General features: G+C 43.7%; 1 protein-coding gene across 2 annotated transcripts in view; it reads left to right on the top strand.

The window, feature by feature from the left end:
- The window catches only part of LOC142761776 (uncharacterized), a 50181-nt gene that overhangs the window by 3280 nt on the left and 29268 nt on the right, over positions 1-17633 (top strand). For both annotated transcript variants that reach the window (XM_075892607.1, XM_075892606.1), the window contains 5 exons: positions 225-314; positions 1351-1407; positions 3172-3231; positions 6450-6729; positions 17264-17527. In XM_075892607.1, coding sequence (XP_075748722.1) covers positions 225-314; positions 1351-1407; positions 3172-3231; positions 6450-6729; positions 17264-17527 — 751 coding nt within the window. The remainder of the gene's footprint in view (positions 1-224; positions 315-1350; positions 1408-3171; positions 3232-6449; positions 6730-17263; positions 17528-17633) is intronic.

Genomic DNA, 17633 nt, shown 5'->3' with positions numbered 1-17633 from the left:
TAACCTAAGCAGTGTGCAGGATGTATTGATAGAGAAAAACATCACGAACTTCGCGAAAATGTTAAATTACGACAGTCTAACATTGCTGCCCGTCATGTGCTAAATGCAGTTGTCCTCTGCCATGCTTTGATACAATAGTTGCATATAGATCGAGGGATGATCAGCAGCATCGAAGTGGCGTTTCAAAGGTAGACCAGTGGTTTTATTTGGGTGGTTATCTGCAGAAAGAGCGAGCTTCCGATGTTACCTGCAAGGATGCCTAGTACGCCCTACAGTGATGGGTCATCGCCGGACAGCACCTCAGTTTTGGACAGGTGAGCCACTTGTTAGTTTCTTGCTCGGCTGTTCTCAAACTTGTGCTGCCCCACAGGTAATTGCAACCTCCTTTATAGATGTTCATACCAAACACACGTTAAATAGCCGCAATAGCAGTGTCCTAAGTTGAGTTTACTTGGCAATAAAAATGTTGCCCTTTTTTTTTGCAAGCTGTGTGCAAATAAACAGGTGCCATTAGATTTACGTTATTGCTGTGCAGTGCCCTTGTGTTTGGTATGAAGTCTGCTATAGGCACCATTTCGTTCAAGCATACATGTGCGAATGCTGTATTCAAGCCACAAAACCTGTCTAGAGCATATTTGAGGATAATAAAATATCTTGACTATAGGTCAGCCATCAATTTAAAGTTGATAGGTTAAATACTAGACTATTTGTGGAAACAAAACGTATTGTGCAAAGGAAGCATTTTTTTTCTGCAAGCATTGTGCATTTGCAAAGGGTTTTTGCTGTCGTGATCATCCCCAGGAGTCATGTTTGGTGATGGGACGGTCATTGTGCATAAAATCAAATAACTGAGATTTCGAAGCACACGTGATCATTACCATTTACTATTGGCCTAGTTAAGCTATTGAACAATTATTGAACTTATGAAAAAATTTCGCTGTAGTACTTGTATTTGGCATTCTTTTACCCTGGTCGCATCAGCCATGCAAATATACCAGCATAGAAAAAACATGTCGTTAGATTACTGTGACTGCAGTAGCACAACTTTCAATTACTTGAGAATAAAAACATTGTTTCTTTGGTAACATGTTTGCGAATTGGCAGGTTGTGTTAGATTTAGGCTGTTTTGTAGATGCCTTGTATTTCATGTTCCTTTTATACACACATACTTTTGCCTAAGTATAACAAGCAATAGCTGACAAGTAATGTGTAATTATGACACCTGCAAAAGAACACTCTTTTCCCCTCTTGCTAACATTTATTATAAATGTGTGTGTTTGAACATTCCTGTGTGTTGGGTAATTAGTTAAGAATTTTCACGAGGTGGGTCCTGGGTTCTTCGAATTCTAGGAAGGATTATGAACTGAACATCCTAGGAGATCGCAAGAACGGAACCACTTCTATTTGGTGAGTACACGCTTATGTCGCAGTTAACTTAATGCAAGTTGAATAGATTGTTGTTGCACCATACAAGCCTATTCGCTGAGAAAATTGACGTTTTTAGGTGAACCAGTAGGGCTGTAGGATCTTTCCTGCTTTGCAATAGTAGTGATGCTTTTTTTCTTCTTTGTCTGGTGTGATGCATAGTTTCCTTAATATACACTAGAGGGAACTCTGGCGCTAGTGTCTATGAGGGCTATAACGCACGGTGCTTCAGCGAGCATGGGTATGATGATTAGTGCAGGGATTTGTCTAATCTTTGTACTTCTGCCTCTGTGTATGCGACTTCGAGCTGTTTTCTTACGGAACAAAAAATCGGAAAATGTTCAGCAGTTGCCCTTCACCACGTTATTTCTTTAGGCTCACCATTTCAAATCGGCTCATGAAATTCAAAAAGGTTCGTTCTTCAGTTCGAAGCACAACCGGTACACTGCAATAAACGAAGCCACAATTGCGATTTGCCACACGCAGGTATGAAGGCTAGGCAAATCTGTGTACTACCCATCATTTTCATGGTTGCTGGATGATCACAGCACCGGAGTTCCCCCTAATTAATTTTAAGAAACTTCATGATGTGATGAGAGAGACGACAGTTTTCTGAGCACTAGGCCTAGTTCATTTCAGTTGAATCAGCATAATTTTTTTCATGCATAAGGCAAAACATATAAACCAAAGCTAAGGTACACATTGGTCTGCAGCTCTATGCCGCGTCGTTACGATGTTGCTCAACAATTCAACAAAGAAATTTGCGCTAGGGTTTTGCAACTGAAACTTGTAATAGTATACATATTCGCAACACTTGCACAAGGAAAAGACAAGGAAGCATAAGGGAAAGTGGAAACTGGACATGGGAATCTTTTTTTTTTTTTTTTTTTTTTGAGTCTCTGCCTTGCGAGATTGTCGCTTCATGCTTGTTAAGATGTACAAGTTCAGTAACGCGTTTCTTGGGGAAGCTCATTTTATACGTGCAGCTTTTCACCTAATTTATTGCACATGAAGATTGGTTTAGTTGTGAAGTCACAGTAAATGCCATTTTAAAGTTTTCTCTTTTGCTTGCGATTCATGCACTGAAGCCCTGTTAAACCGATAGTTTCTATTTGTGCACAGCCAAACAAAATAATGGTCAGAGCAGCGATTTTGAAATATAGGTGTAGTTGAAAGAAATATTTGATAGTTTATACTGCTGTTGCTTGTCCTTTGTATGTTTTCAAGAAATATGGCGCACCGATAGTCCTTTAGAGAAGCGCAGTCCTTAATGCAAGCCCAGCAGAAATGAAATGGACGAAACTAAACATATTAGCCAAGCATGGCTATTCCCACGCAGGAGTAAGTCCGGGAGCATAGATTTCATGCTCACTGATCTTTTCAAATTTGGCAGAAATCTCTCATTTTTGCCATCTCATTTGCATATAACAATTGGCACAGTTACTTGACCAATTTTTAAGAAAGTGAACTTGCATTTTTCTTTTTTTAATATGCTGCCAAGAGTGTGCTTGCCTATGTGGCAACTCCCCCTCATTGTAGTTTTCTGTAGCTGCCCTCAAGTGGTGGTACAAATTTGAGCTAATGCATTGTTTTTAAAAAAAAGCTAGAAAACGAACTCTGTCTATATGAACAGCAGCGTACGAGCCTAATGTGAAATATTTTTTTGTACTAAATATCGCCTCAAACACTTATTGAAAAAGGTATTAAAATTCTTTTCTTGAAATTTCTTCTTTTCTGATTTTGCAGTGTGGATCAAATACCAGAACCCCTGCCTCTAACTGACGATGATGCCGCTGATATCGTAAGGTGAGCTGATCAGTCTCATTTATACTCTTTGAATGTGTGCTTTGTTCTAATTTTTATTAACATTAGCTGTGTGCAATTGTGGTGAAATTACATAGCACAATTGAAAACTGGTCGAGTTGGTTCAGATTCATCGCTTAAAAATGCGTGTAATGACTGTCACAGAAGCCAGTCTCTTGTTAGTCTTTTTGTGAATTTTCGAGCAACACATTGTGGTGAAGCAGTAGCTTTTCTAACTTTCATCTGCATGATCTGCTTCTCTTAGCACAAAGTTAAAATTTGCTTGCGCCACTTTTTAAAATGCGTTTGTCACTTTTTCGAGTGACTTGCAAACCACCCAATTCTAGTGCTTGGTATATTTGAAATATTTATTCGTAGTTGTTGAATAGACTGGTCACATCGGATACAAAAGTGATGGCAAGATCCAGTACAACCTTGTTACAACAAAATTGGAGGGTTGCCACGATTTTCTTGGATAACCAATATTTTGTTATAGCTGCAGCTGGCATTTACTGCAAATGTTATGCTTTGTAATTGCCCAAAACGAATAGTGGATGAAATAGCGTCTCGCCCCAAGGTGGTACGCAACATATCCCCGCAAGGGGGTACGCAACAAAATAACTGCATTTCACAAATAAAAAAGAAAATTCATGCACCCATTTATTGCATTTCAAAATACACTGCTGGCGTTTTAAACAGACTTCAGAACAGCAGTGCACGTGCAATGCTCTCTGCTTCAGAAACTGTGCACGCTGTCAGCTTTGTAAGCATTGCTGGAGTATGTGGGGTGGGAGTTTTGAACTGCTGAATACAGTATAGTCGTGCAGTTTTTCAATGTTGCATTGTGCGCTGTCGTTACATTGGCTCAAATTTTTATTTCCTAGCGAAATTTCTTCCTCATATTCTATAACAGGCAAATGTTACCTCCTTGAAACAAGGTATTGAATACATTGGTTTCTGTGTGAACTTTCAAGGGGAATAACATTTCGCTCATTATATCCATTATTTTGCTACAGCCCGTGTTATTATAACGAGGTTTAACTGTAGTTCAGTGTATCGGAATTCATTGATTTTTCTTTCTAAGGCCATGGCATGGAGGGTGCCGGTTGGAAGGTACTACAATCACTGTGGCAGTTACGCCAAACTGCACCATGAAGTTGAACCTGCTGGAGTGCATAATTTGTGCGAACGTGCTCCGAAGAGCCCCTTTAAGCTATGGATCTGAAACATAGAAATTGTCAGCTTTTAAAACCTTTGCCGTTTGGTTCACTGAAAAGTTGCTGTGGGATATCCATGTCAAGGATGTATGCTTAGCTGCGTCATGCTTCATTGTTCTTTTACACTGTAATAATCATGTCCTTTCTGCCAAAAATCAAACTGTTGCTTATCAAATCTGTTTTTGTCACAGGTTGATTATAGCCAGCTTGTATGAGGTACTACTACGCTCGCAAGTTTAGAAAGGGTATATCTTCAGCAAAAGAAAACTTCATGCCTTATTTACGACTTGCCTAGAGGTTATCCTCCTGCACAGCAATTCCGAACTGTTGCTGCGTATTCCAAAAGTCTTTAGTCTGTGTAAATTGTGCCTAGTTCTTCGACATAAATATGAAATAATGTATCAAGTCTTAACTAAACAGCTGAACTAGCCTTTTTCAGTTTATGTACCAAATGTTAAGAATGACCCTTTCCTATTTTAAAGGTTTAGGACAAAATGTCACATTGATCGATGTATGACATGGAGTGTTCTTGATGAAGTAATTTGAGGGCTTATTTTGTTTCATGCGTTGATGACTTGGCATATGTAATGAATGTTTGTATTTTGTGTGTGTGTGCAAATGTGTGTGTGCTTAGAAAATGTCTGTACTGTAACTGCAGGACTTGGATTAACAGGCTTTGAAACCTAGTCAAGCTCTGCTGAGCTTTTTCTTCCCATGCCTTCTACTCTGTGATGTGGTAAATAAAAAAAATGAAATATTTGTACAGTGCTAGCGGAACAGAGTATCAGCCGTCAATGTTGCCTTGCTTTTGCAGTCTACCTTTCGTAAGGGGAAAGCCATTGATAGATCCAGCAATTCTCTCTCACATGCTATTTTTCTGCTGTACCGCAGTTTGTCTAGTGGTGCAGTTCGTGAACAGAAACTGCAAGGCGGAATCCCCGCATGCTTTGCAAAATGTGTTGTGGACTGCAAGAATTTAAAAATTTGTCTCCTTGTACTCTTGCTCGCAGACCATGGCACTCTGTCGCCTTGGTCTGCCCGTGGCTACACAGACGGACCTCCTCTTTCCTGCGTGGCACCACTCTTCAAGGTGGTTCTTCGCTTCCTTGGGGACACACGTCCTCAGTCGTGGACGCCTTTTCTCTTTTTCTATCTTGTCCACATATTTAATACCCTCACCCCGCCCCTACAGGCGCTGAGCTGTGCTCCAACTTAGGGCCGCAGAGGTTGCGTCTTTTCCTCAACCTCTCTCTCTTAATAGCACCACGTGCACAAGTGAAGCTGCACTACGTGACAGCTAAAGCATATCTACTGCACAGAAAACTTCGCAGAACTGCCACACATTACTAAATGCATTACGTGAAGTTCAGCAATTGTGTGTATTACTTGCGGCCGTCACAAAAGGTTGTCTAACACGTTTCACACACAAATGCCATCGTTTACTCAGCATAAACGGGCTAAATAAAACAAAGAATGCCTTCAAACATCAATGGTAGTGGGCTATGCTTCCAGGCTTACGCAGGTTGACTGCATAAATCTTCCTTTCGAAACACCATCGCATGCCCATGCTCTGTTGCATCGAAAATATGATTCACTCCGTATAATTTGTCTTTTCTTTTGAGGCCTCAAAACAATTCCCCTTTGCCGTTTATTATCCATGTCCCCTTCGCACGGATGTCCTCGCATACAACGCGAGCATAGCAGATGCACAGAATATTCATAGCATGCTAGCGAAAGCCTAAGTGACCACTTGCGACACTGGCGACACATTGGTGCAGTGGAATGTTGCACCAGGTAGGCTGCACGTTTCTCGTATAACACCTATGCAAGGAGTGGCGTTGGGATCAGCTTAGTGTGAAAGTGACGAAGACCTTCGCAGCTTTTTGGGTCTGTCGATAGTCTCTGCACTGTCTGATGTAATGTGCAATTTCTAATTTGCCTGCTTTCCCATTCTTCTGTACCATAATAGCTTTGCATATCAACTATTCTTACTGCTTTGTGCAGCCACCTGCAAGCAGTCTTGCTGGAGAATGGTCCATCCCAGGAGGAGGACCTGCTGAAAGCACTGCAACCTGAGCAAGCTCGCCGGGTTTTGGCTGCATACAACACTTTGACAGACTTCTTGAACGGGCACCCAGGATTCAAACGCAAGGATGAGGACCTACTTTCGTTCGTCTACTATGTAGACCCTGAAGACGATGATGAGGGCGATGATGATTGCTACTACACCTCCCCCGCGGCGGATCTTTGCAACGGACTCTCCACACTGGCAGTCGGTGCCAAGGTGCAGTTAGAAGTTGCTTGATATCATGCTTCTGAAGTTGTCCGAATTCCAGTCTGATATTTGAAGGGAAGCTTCCTGTGCATGCCACACCTGTACATACACTGTAGAGTAAACCCTCGTTACAACGAAGTGGCTTTATTTAAATGATCGCTTTTATCGAAGTGTCACGCAGTCCTGGCCCCAATATGTGTATTTTAGACCCGATTACTCTGAGTATGTCGATAGCTTGCTCTGCTTAGAGCAAAGTAACAAGTTGCGAATCTGCATTCAGTGCCGCGAGCAAGCGACCGCCACCGAGCCGAGTGGCCTTTCTTGCGCTGAGCGAGCGATGTTTGTGCTAGCGTCGCCAGGCTAAAGCACGCCAGTGCCGACTGATGCACATGGCGCGAGTTCCAGCGGCGTGGATTTAAACCTCCCCCTCTACACCCTACCTGGGAATGGAGGGGCTCGCCAGCATGCTAGCTGAAGAGTGCCTCGATGACTCGGAGGCGGACAAGTGTATCGAGGCACTCTAGCTGGCTGCTTACCCCTACGTTGCTGGTAGCGGCTAAGCGGTTGTTTCACGTGACCAGCACGGAGGCTTGGCGTGCTCCCTGGCTCCTGGTTTATTTCCATCCGTGTTAGGAAGACGTACATGCGCGTGTTTAGTGCGAGGTCTGTGTGAACCTGTGATGTTGTGCGTGCGCATTGTGCGAGTGCAGTGATCGAGTGAAAATGGCACTGCCGATGCCTGCACGGATGTGTCTGACATTGGAGTGGAAAGTACAACTGATACGGGAGGCGGAAGGAGGAGGCCGGCAGAAGTCTGGAATCTCGAGACAATTCAGAATACCACCATCAATATTATCAACGGTTTTAAAGAATAAGAATGTCATGCTGGAAGGCTTCGAGTAGTTTCTCAGCCAAACAGAAGCGAAACATCATTGTATGTATCCTGAAGTAAAAAGAGCGCTTCTTGAATGGCTGAAGAACGCTAGAACTACAAACCTTTCTTTAAATGGGCCGGCATTGACTACAAAAGCCGAAGCCCTAGCCGTCTAAATGGGCAAGCAAGATTTGAAGTCCAGCAAGGGCTGGCTTCAACATTTAATGAAACGGCACCGAGTGCCTTCTAAGTCTGTTGTTGGGGAAAGTGAAGCCGTGGGCAGCGTCGTCAGAGACGGATGCGCAAGCATCAACTGAGCGCCCTACTTTAGCAGTATGAAGATAAACATTTACAACTTGAATGAGGCGGCATTCTTTTACAAACTGTTGCCGAAGTTCACGTACATTATATCATGCGGAACCTCAAGACGTAAACAAAGCAAAGGACGCAATACAGTGCTGTTCGGTGCAAATGCAACGGGGAGGACAAGCTCTCTTTGCTGATACGGGGGAAGGTGGCAAAGTCCTGGTCGACTAGCCGGCCGAAATAGTAGATTTGCTTCGAGGCCCTTAGAGGAAGATGAGCCACTAGGCCAACAGCCTCACGAAATACCAACAGTGGCACAAATGCAGGAAAGCCTCCGTCTGTTGCAAAATAGAGTGGAGTGGGCTGGCGGCCAACAAATAATTTGCCTGAACAAACTAGAGGAGGCATTTACGGTGCAACCTTGCAGTTGTCAGTTTTCCTTGTTCCTATGTCTTTACACCTTCACAGTGTACTGTTATACTTTAAAAAATATGCTTGAGATTACGTTTAGGTCACGGTGTAAGAATAGTTTAGGTGAGAGAACGCCCCCGCTCTTCACTTCGCGACAACGCTCTGCTTCTCAGCTCCCTCAACAGATGGCGCTAGCAGCTAATGCCCTTTCGGCGCTGAAAAGCAGGCACAACTCGGAGCCACTTTAGCTGAGGATCGGTATGTAAGAAGCAGTTTTGCTTGGCTATGGCACCGAATGCGGCTTTTATAAAGCAGATCATTCAATTAAATATGTTCTTTGACCTTTCTGCCTTATAACATCATATGATTGAATTCATCAAGCATGCAGCATTCAGGTTTATGTAGCCGGTCCAAGCAGCGCGTCTTTGGCAATGTTCCAATCGTCTGACCGATATTAATAATTGCGGAGGTGGCCAGAGGTTTCTGCAACACTAAATATCACGTCAAAGAACGTTCGCAATATTTACGCTTGCCCTGTTCACGGTTGTAGGCAGTCAAGAGTACGTGAAGTTACATTCAGATTTGATTTTCCGCCTCTCACGAGGGTTTTATTATGCGATAACATGAGCGTTGGCGATAAGCGCGAGAGAAATTTAATGAGTTAAAGGAATAGACATAAAACGCTAACTACATCTTGGCCAAAAAGCGGCTTATGAATTGTCACATCCCATTCAACATTTTCTTGTTCTGTGTAACATGCATGTCTTCGACAATCAAAATTCGATGCTTTCCCATGTATATACATTTTAATATTCTTTATGACTCCTATACCTCACGACACGGATGCACATATTTGTGTGGGTGGCAATCCTGAATTTCATTTATTTGGAATGGAGCAGTAGTACATTTATAAATGAAACACTTTACATACACACAAAAAAGGTTACATCACAGCACACCCTTATCACAGTATACATAAGCATTATTGCACACATATTACACATACACATCTCTCTTCTCCTGAAGCAAAGAATTATACAAGTTTCGACAACTTACGCAAGTCTTGGTTCTTTTTTACATGCTTATTCTTTAGCTGTCTGCAATACTGCCGCATGCGTAGGCACACATAATAGTGCAACAGCTTGGCAAGAACATCTTTATGAGCAGCACATGAAAACGTGAAGGTGAAATTTTCAAACACTGCATCTGTCGTGCGATCATATACATCTCTCTCACCAGCGTGTTTTGCGAAGTGCTCCTCAGCCTCTTTGAAAAGAAGGAACAGATGCACATTCGGATGTGTGAGCCCCCCTCTCGTTTTGCAATTTACCAAGTCGGCTTCTAGTAGCTTTGAAATACCTTTCTGCCCAACCAAAGCATCCTTACAAATTGTGCAGGAAGTTTGAGTGGCAAGCTTTCGTGACACAAATCCAGTGACATAATATACAATGCAGTCTACGACGGCAGCATCTGAATAATCATGCTCAAACACCTCATCGCATTCCCCCGTTTCCTCACTGATGAGGCCATCTAGTTTTTCCTTCAGCTCATGCATTTTATCAGTGTGCTGGAAAGGTGCAGATTGGAACACTTCTCTGAAATCACTCAGGGTCAGAAAAGCAGACTGGTTTTTTTCAGAAACTACACAGTTACCAAACTGTGGTGGCTTAAGCAAAGAATACAAGGAAAGCATACGGTACAGTTGCAAAAATGTCGGAAATGTTGGATGCTCATTTTGGCCCCCTGCTTGTCTTATGATACCAAAAAAGCATTCCAACGGATCCTGGTTCATTTTGGCTGTCAGGACATACTTGAACTCGCACTCTTTCAAAAGAAATGCTGACAGTTCCTGAACAGACTTAAGTGTAACACGCAGGCCTTCAGCAGTAGACTGCGTTAAAAAAAGATCTTTGTGAATTTCACCCCTCACAACTTCCTGCTCCCAGCTATCAAGCTACTTAGATGCTGACTGTAGAACATGAAAGTCTTTGCTTTCAAGGGTGAGGCCTTCTGCAGCAAAGCGACGATTGAGGGCATCAAAAAGATCATTCATTAGGAGCGTAAACTCTACAGTTGCTTCGACATTCTCAAGCCGTGGTGCGCCTCTCCGTGCATAGAAGGAAATGCCCCTAGCAACTGAGTTGCTAAAAATTTGCGTGGCCAGCTTCACTCGCATTTTCAGCATATGTGATGGATTGACATGACAGAAACTCAATTTTGGGCACACCTTAAGCTCTGCTGCATTTTTGGTGTCTGCAACAAAAAGTGCATCATAGCACGACCACTTAATAATTTTCCCCTTTATTTTCAAAATTCTCTTGTCATAAAGACGATTTCTAATACACTTGAACAAGTGTGGGGTATCTGCCACGGCATACACTTTTCTGGATGGATCTAGTGGATGCTCGAAAGCATTCACGACATGTCCTAGAGCACCACTTATGCCAAGCTGCTTCCACATGGCCCTATTAGTAGATGCACCGTCACAGACCACACCATCAACATAAACTCCTGCCTGCTCTAAATGCACAATGCACTGAAGCAACAGCTGGGCAAGGAGTGTACCCTTAGTTGCTCCTTTTGATGCGAATACTGCCACCGGTTGTAAATAGCTGTCAGCAAAAGGAGCAAAAGCAAACACTAGACCATGGTCGGCCAGCTCATTGCTTTGTCCACCTTGGTCTCCATAGTCAACAAGTCCAGCATATGTCATGTTCTTCGAGTTTACAGTCATCTCTTTCCTGACTTGCATCTCATCTAGAATGAGCATACCTCTGCGTTGAAAGGGAGTCTTTTTTGCCAATTTAATTTTGAGAGCTTTAAAAAAGTGCTCATCAAAACCACATTTGAGCCCCGCCATGCTTATATATCTTCTAATGGTGGATGTGCATGGCATTGGCAATATGTTATTGCTTCGTAAAAATGCGTAAGTAGAGGGGCTCCTGATGTTCAGCAAGAGGCATAGCAGCAGCCAGTCATCTGTATAGCGCCTATTATTTTTTTTAGTGCACTTAGCTGCAGATATACATTCTTGCACAAGGAGAAGCTGCTTGGTGGGATATCATTGGTGCTACGTTTTCAGACGTCATAGCCAAGCACCTAAACAGCATTCCATCAGGATATACGCCAGCTGCGAGAATGGCATGTCCTTTGTGGTGCCTCGACCAGCCGCAAGTACGTCTAGAAATTCCGGGAATCAAAAAGAAAAGCAATCACTCCAGAGTAGCATTGAAGCAAGCAACACTGCAATTATTACATGGGTTGTACTTAGACCGAACGCAGATATACACTGATGGGTCCGTCTCGTCCAGCAGCTCATCAGGTGCCGCTGTAATTCCGGCTGCAGCAATGACAATCAAGTTTAAGTTGTCGCATATGACTACATCTACGGCATCAGAGCTTGCTGCTATAAGGGCTGCTTTACAATATCTCGTTCAAGAACGTCTAGGAAAATGGGTCATATTCTGTGATTCGAAGGCAGCGCTTCAGAGTTTGCAGTCTGCCATGCGTAGGAGGAGTCATGACCAATTGGTACAAGAAATAAGACATTGCCATCATGAAGTTTTAGCACGAGGGCATGATATTGTATATCAATGGCTGCCTGGACATATCGGTATTACCGAAAATCAATTAGCCGATGATGCAGCCCGCTCAGCCCATGAAGGAACCCGTGTAGTCCCGATTCCTCTATCAAGGAATGATGCAGCAAGACAACTTTACCTGCTGGCTCGAGATTTCACACGCACGTTCTGGTCGTCTACCAGCTTCCAAAGGTGTCAATTTTATGAACTGGATCCTTCGCTCAAGCTAAAGCTACCATCACAACTTTCCCGCTCCGATGCGACACTGTTATGCCGCCTTTGGTTGGGTGTTGCATTTACAAAGGTGTACTCCTTTCGCATTGGTATGGCAGACACTCCTACATGCGACTACTGCGGAGCTGAAGAGACCATCGAACACGTCCTGTGCAGCTGCGCTTGCTACGACACACAGCGATGCCAGCTCCAGATGGTTTTGAATCAACTTGACCCCGAACCATTTTGTGTGCAGAAGATATTAGGACCTTGGGCATCTGCCTCAGTTGCGCAGAAAGCAACTAAAGCACTGCTAATTTACCTAAAGTCAACAAACCTGAGCGACCGCCTGTAGACTGTGTGTGCTCCCTGAGTGTGCTCGTGATTGTGTGTACCTTCTCATCTCTCTGCAACCTCTTTTCTCCCCTTTATCCCTTCCCCAGTACAGGGTAGCAAACCGGATGTGCGTCTGGTTAACCTCCCTGCCTTTCCTTGCATCTTTATCTCTCTCTCTTCAAACATTTAGGTGTGCTCAGATTTGGGTGCACGTTTTAAGAACCCCAGGTGGTCAAAATTTCCGGAGCCCTCCACTACGGCGTCTCTCATAATCATATAATGGTTTTGGGACGTTAAACCCCACATATCAATCAATATCTTCAAACATTTAGGGTAATCACTCTCATTGTGTGAAAATTATCGTCACGATCTATGCCGCACGTGGCAATGTTATGAGCTGCAGGCACGCCACAGATTTCAGAAAACAACCCCCCCCCTCCCCACCTCTTCTGTAGGTCTTTCTGACCTTCGTTTGGCATCGAGAAGTTGAATCTGTCTCAGTTGAAACAGAGTAATTCAGTAGCTTCATACCCTGATGTCAATATTGGTTCGCACAATGGTGTCTTAAATATGTTACTTCGATTAAAAAACAAATCGACGCCAGGGCCCGATTGCATTCCGAACGCATTTCTCCGTCGTTATGCTGAAACTTTGACGAAATTTCTTGTACTTATTTTTGAATCTTCTCTTCATGCGGCCACGCTACCTTCTGATTTTAAAATAGCCCGTATCGTACCTATTCCCAAAAGAGGCGACCCACTCTTAATTCCCAGCTACAGACCCATATCTATGTTATCATCCGCCTGTAAGTTACTTGAACACGTTGTTGCTACGTTCATTACACAATTTTTAGATACCCATCAAATCCTTTCTCCATTTCAACACTGGTTTTGCAAGGGATTCTCTACCGTCACTCAACTACTTACAGTTGTTCACCACACTTCTTCAGTTCTTGATAAGGGGGGACAGGTTGACCTCATACTCTTAGATTTTAGTAAGGCCTTCGATCGCGTATCGCACGACAAATTAATCGATAAATTAGTTCAAATAGGGCTTCCAGCGTTCATTGTCTCTTGGCTAACTGCCTATTTAAGTAACCGTAGACAGTACGTCGACATTAATGGAAGCACTTCTGACGCTCTCCCTGTTACGTCTGGCGTACCGCAGGGAAGTGTGCTTGGCCCTTTACTTTTCCTTATTTTTTGTAATTACATTGTTAACGTTATAAACAGTCCGATCCAAATACGTCTTTTTGCAGATGACTGTATACTTTTTAATGAAATTAATAGCATCGAGGACCAACTTGCGTTAAACTCGGCGTTAGAAAACGTTGCTTCTTGGAGTAAAACTACTAACATGCAATTAAACCATGACAAAACAGTTTATCTCCGAATGACTAGAAAGAAACACCCCCTTGAATTCTCTTATTGTACTTGTGACCAACCGCTTAAGCAAGTAGATGAACACAAATATCTTGGCGTAACATTAACCAGTACCTTAAGTTGGAACTCTCACATTACTAACATATGCGCTGCCGCTTTCCGTAAACTTTGTTTATTACGACACAAACTCAAGACCGCTCCCTCTGAGGTTAAATACTTAGCATATACTTCTATAATTAAACCGAAACTTGAATATGCCTGCGTTATTTGGGATCCTCACACTAAAACCAATATCGACTGCCTCGAAAGAATTCAAATAAGGGCCGTCCGCTTTATTTATGGTATGTACAGTCCAACAGACTCCGTTTCTGCCCTGATGGAAAGACATGGTATCCCAACATTAGAATCACGACGTAAATCACTTAGGCTAAAATTACTGTACCAATTAGTTAACTGGAAGCTCTTATTTGATCACAGCCCCTACATTACTCGCCTGGAAACACGGCACGGTCGTCATTCACACTCCCTTGCCTTAACTCCGTATTTCTCCAAAACTAATCTCTTCAAATTTTCGTTTTTCTCGCGCACAATCTGTGAGTGGAACAATTTACCGTTTGCCGCCCTGTTGTCGACAGATTCTATTGACGCACATGTTTTCCTGATGATGTAAAAATGTTTTGCAGTTTTTTTTTTATCCACTGATCCTTTTTGTTGATTGGTTACTTTCAGTGCCATGTTGTTTCTTTTTGCGATTCACACAAATGCGATTCTGGCAATCCCACTTAATTCATTGCTGTTATGATAAGCTTGGTTGCATTATTGTTGTATGTGTGTGATGATTGTATTACTGTATGCTGTGTGATGCTTGGCTTGATTGCCTTACTGCCTGTACCATTCCTGCTTGGGCTTCATGTCTGCAGTGTCTTGTAAATAATAAAATAAAAAAGTCATGCTGCGATTGGTCATGCGCATACCTACGTATTCTGGTTAGTCTGCACACACCTGCCAGCACTCTTCGTTTGTTGTTAGTCGCGTTGCTGAAAAAACGGCGTCTAATTTTGCGCTGACGTGCTATAGCACTGCATGTCGCCATACAGAGTTATCATGTTGGCAATCCTTTCAATGTGTGTGTGCAAAAGCACGGGCCAGCAAGACAACAGCGGTTAGCGAACAAGCACGGAGTTGGCATAGTCGTGCCAGCAGAAATAGGACGGTGTTTCGAACAGCACGTCAGCGATGATGTATGCCTCTCGAGCCTGGGAGGGACAAGGAGGGCAAAGTGGCTTTGGGAGAGGTGACCAGTAGAGCGTGGTGAAGGAAAAAACCAAAAGGAGTGATTGCCGGGTTTGAATCATCAAATGTGCGTTATGGCGCAGTTTCAAAAAATTCTCGTGGCGAAATGTTCGCTGTAGACCCATGCATAACTTGCCCACCACATTTTGACCGGTGGTTTAGGGGCCCTTTAACCCTTCTGTCACCTTGCGGGATTCCGCAAAACTCATTTTCAATTAAAATATTTCATGTTGACGGTCTAAAGTGATCCTCTGGACAAAGTGTACAGTCGATAACAGGTAGTGCAAATTTAAAGAGTATATGGACTTCAAGTAAACACTTTCTTACCCATGTTTCTATGATCGTGTGATCGTATTTTCGTTGGCCCATTCTACACCATGAGACTCCATGCTAATTCGGCAAAAAAACGGCGTTTAGGTGGAGGCCTTTACCGATAAAAAAGTATGCCAAGTATACCCATGCTAGGCCTCTTACCCCCTTTTCCCCTATTGGGGAAGGGCTCCCGATTTTCCACATTTTCGTTCCACATGTTAGAAATATCAGAATACATTGCAAACTTTTCTTTAGTGGTGTTCAGTGACAGTGGCAAGTTGCCATTCAAGAATTAAAGATGCCTACCATATATGCACCTACTCTATCCTTATTCTTCAATGAGGTTCCTTTACATGAGTAGGCTCTTCTGCTAGTAAATGATCAAGACAATCATAAAGGGAAATTTGGGGCAATCACCACCTCCAAAATCGCCAATTCCAAGTTTACACTCTTTTCTATGAAAGCCCGCCCCTAACTCAGCACCCCGTTCATACAACGCACCCATGAAAAGCACCTGTACCTGAAATTAGTCATTGAAATTAGTCCTGCATAAAGGTTGCTCACCAAACTGGGTGTATAAAGGTGCTCACTGTGGGGTCTCGACGAGGCGAGCGCCTCGCCACGCTCTTGGAGTGAACGGACACAGCAGACACGATTGGTACAAACCAAACATACATTTATTTAGCTAGTTTACACGACAATATCGTCCGCCGAATCGATACATCAGTAATGAACACGCTAGGACATCGTTACATAACACGACAAACACACCCCAGGCGGCGTCGCCAACGCTTAACTTACCACGGGGGCCCCCCGGCGCGCAGGCCCGCGGTGCCACGTGCAGAGGACCCGGGCTAAAGATAACCGTTCGCGGCAGCCGCCACGCGCCGAAGAGACTCGCTCAAATCTTGCCCGCCACCAAGGCCTGCCTTCCACCAGTGGTCACCACCGGTGCTATACCACTCTACAAACTGTGGTACTCAACGCGAACACAATGCCATCTATAGTCTGGTGGTTGTCACCCCCGAAAAACGGCTTCTGTGCGAGACACATGTGCCACGCGGCACAAACAACTTTGCAAATGGTATCAGCACCCCCACATCACTGAACTTGACAATTTACAGGGTCCTGCAAGCAAAGGTGTGACCCTTGATGTCTGTGTACCAGGGTGGCACCATGATGAAATAGGCAGTTTTAGCTTCCAAGACCAGTGTTTGTTTCTTATAGCTGTTACGTTGGCCTATCTGACATGCTTCCCTGCCATGCTTCCACATTGCCATTGTGTTCATGCCATCATGGTAACCCACTGTGCCACTAACGAGAAGACTTTTTGAAGTCCACATGCACTGTTTTTTCTTGCAACAAAATTTTGCTACTGCCGTCTTGAGATATTGGTCGTTCCGGAAAAATGATCTTCTCGACTTTGCCCGGTAATTTTTTATTCGCTGAAGGGGCGGCTCTCAATTTTACGGTATTCGTCTACTGGACCTTTAGTTGCATAGTTGTGTCGCTGGTTTCCAGTTGGAAAACTTCAAATTGCTAGCTAACGTTGGCACATATTCTGACATTAGTGCTTGGGGAAACTTCATTATTAATGTGCTTAGTACTTGCATTAGAAAGGAAAAAGTATGTATGGTTGCTGGAAACACCTGGCATGACTCGCACAAATGAATGGCAGTCGTGCACAGTTCAGGAGGTGGTGCTTGTATATTTTTCTTAAATAGGTGCAACGAACATACTGGTATGGTTGTCATTAATAATCTTAATAAATGTCCCATCAGTTGAACACTTGTGCAACAGGAGCAGCAGTAAACGCTTGATCATCTGCTTCGCAGAATGCTGCTGGGTACCAGAGTGACTCCCCGGTGGATAGCGACAGTGGTGCCCAGAGTGTGCGTACCAGCTCGCCCTGCAGCACTTCGTACCTGTCTGCCATTGAAGGAGAGGATGAGGAGGAAGACGAGAAGGGAAAGAAACCTGGCTGCAAAGATGACAGTACCCAAACGCCCTTGCCGCCGCATCGCCAGTCACTAGGCACACAGGCGGTACAGCCAACACACAACGCTGAGTCGCAGACTGAAGGATCAGAGCTTGACCAGGTGGGTGGCTTGGGCTGGCAAGAGTATTGCACAGATTGCGGGCTGGAATGGATGCAGGGTCTTTTAGAGAACTGAACATTAAAAGTGTAGTCTTCTATTAATCCAT

Source organism: Rhipicephalus microplus, chromosome 4, assembly GCF_043290135.1.
Source record: "Rhipicephalus microplus isolate Deutch F79 chromosome 4, USDA_Rmic, whole genome shotgun sequence".
Classification (NCBI taxonomy): Eukaryota; Metazoa; Arthropoda; class Arachnida; order Ixodida; family Ixodidae; genus Rhipicephalus; species Rhipicephalus microplus.
The sequence above is the reverse complement of the archived record's forward strand: the minus strand, read 5'-3'. Positions and strand labels throughout refer to the sequence as shown.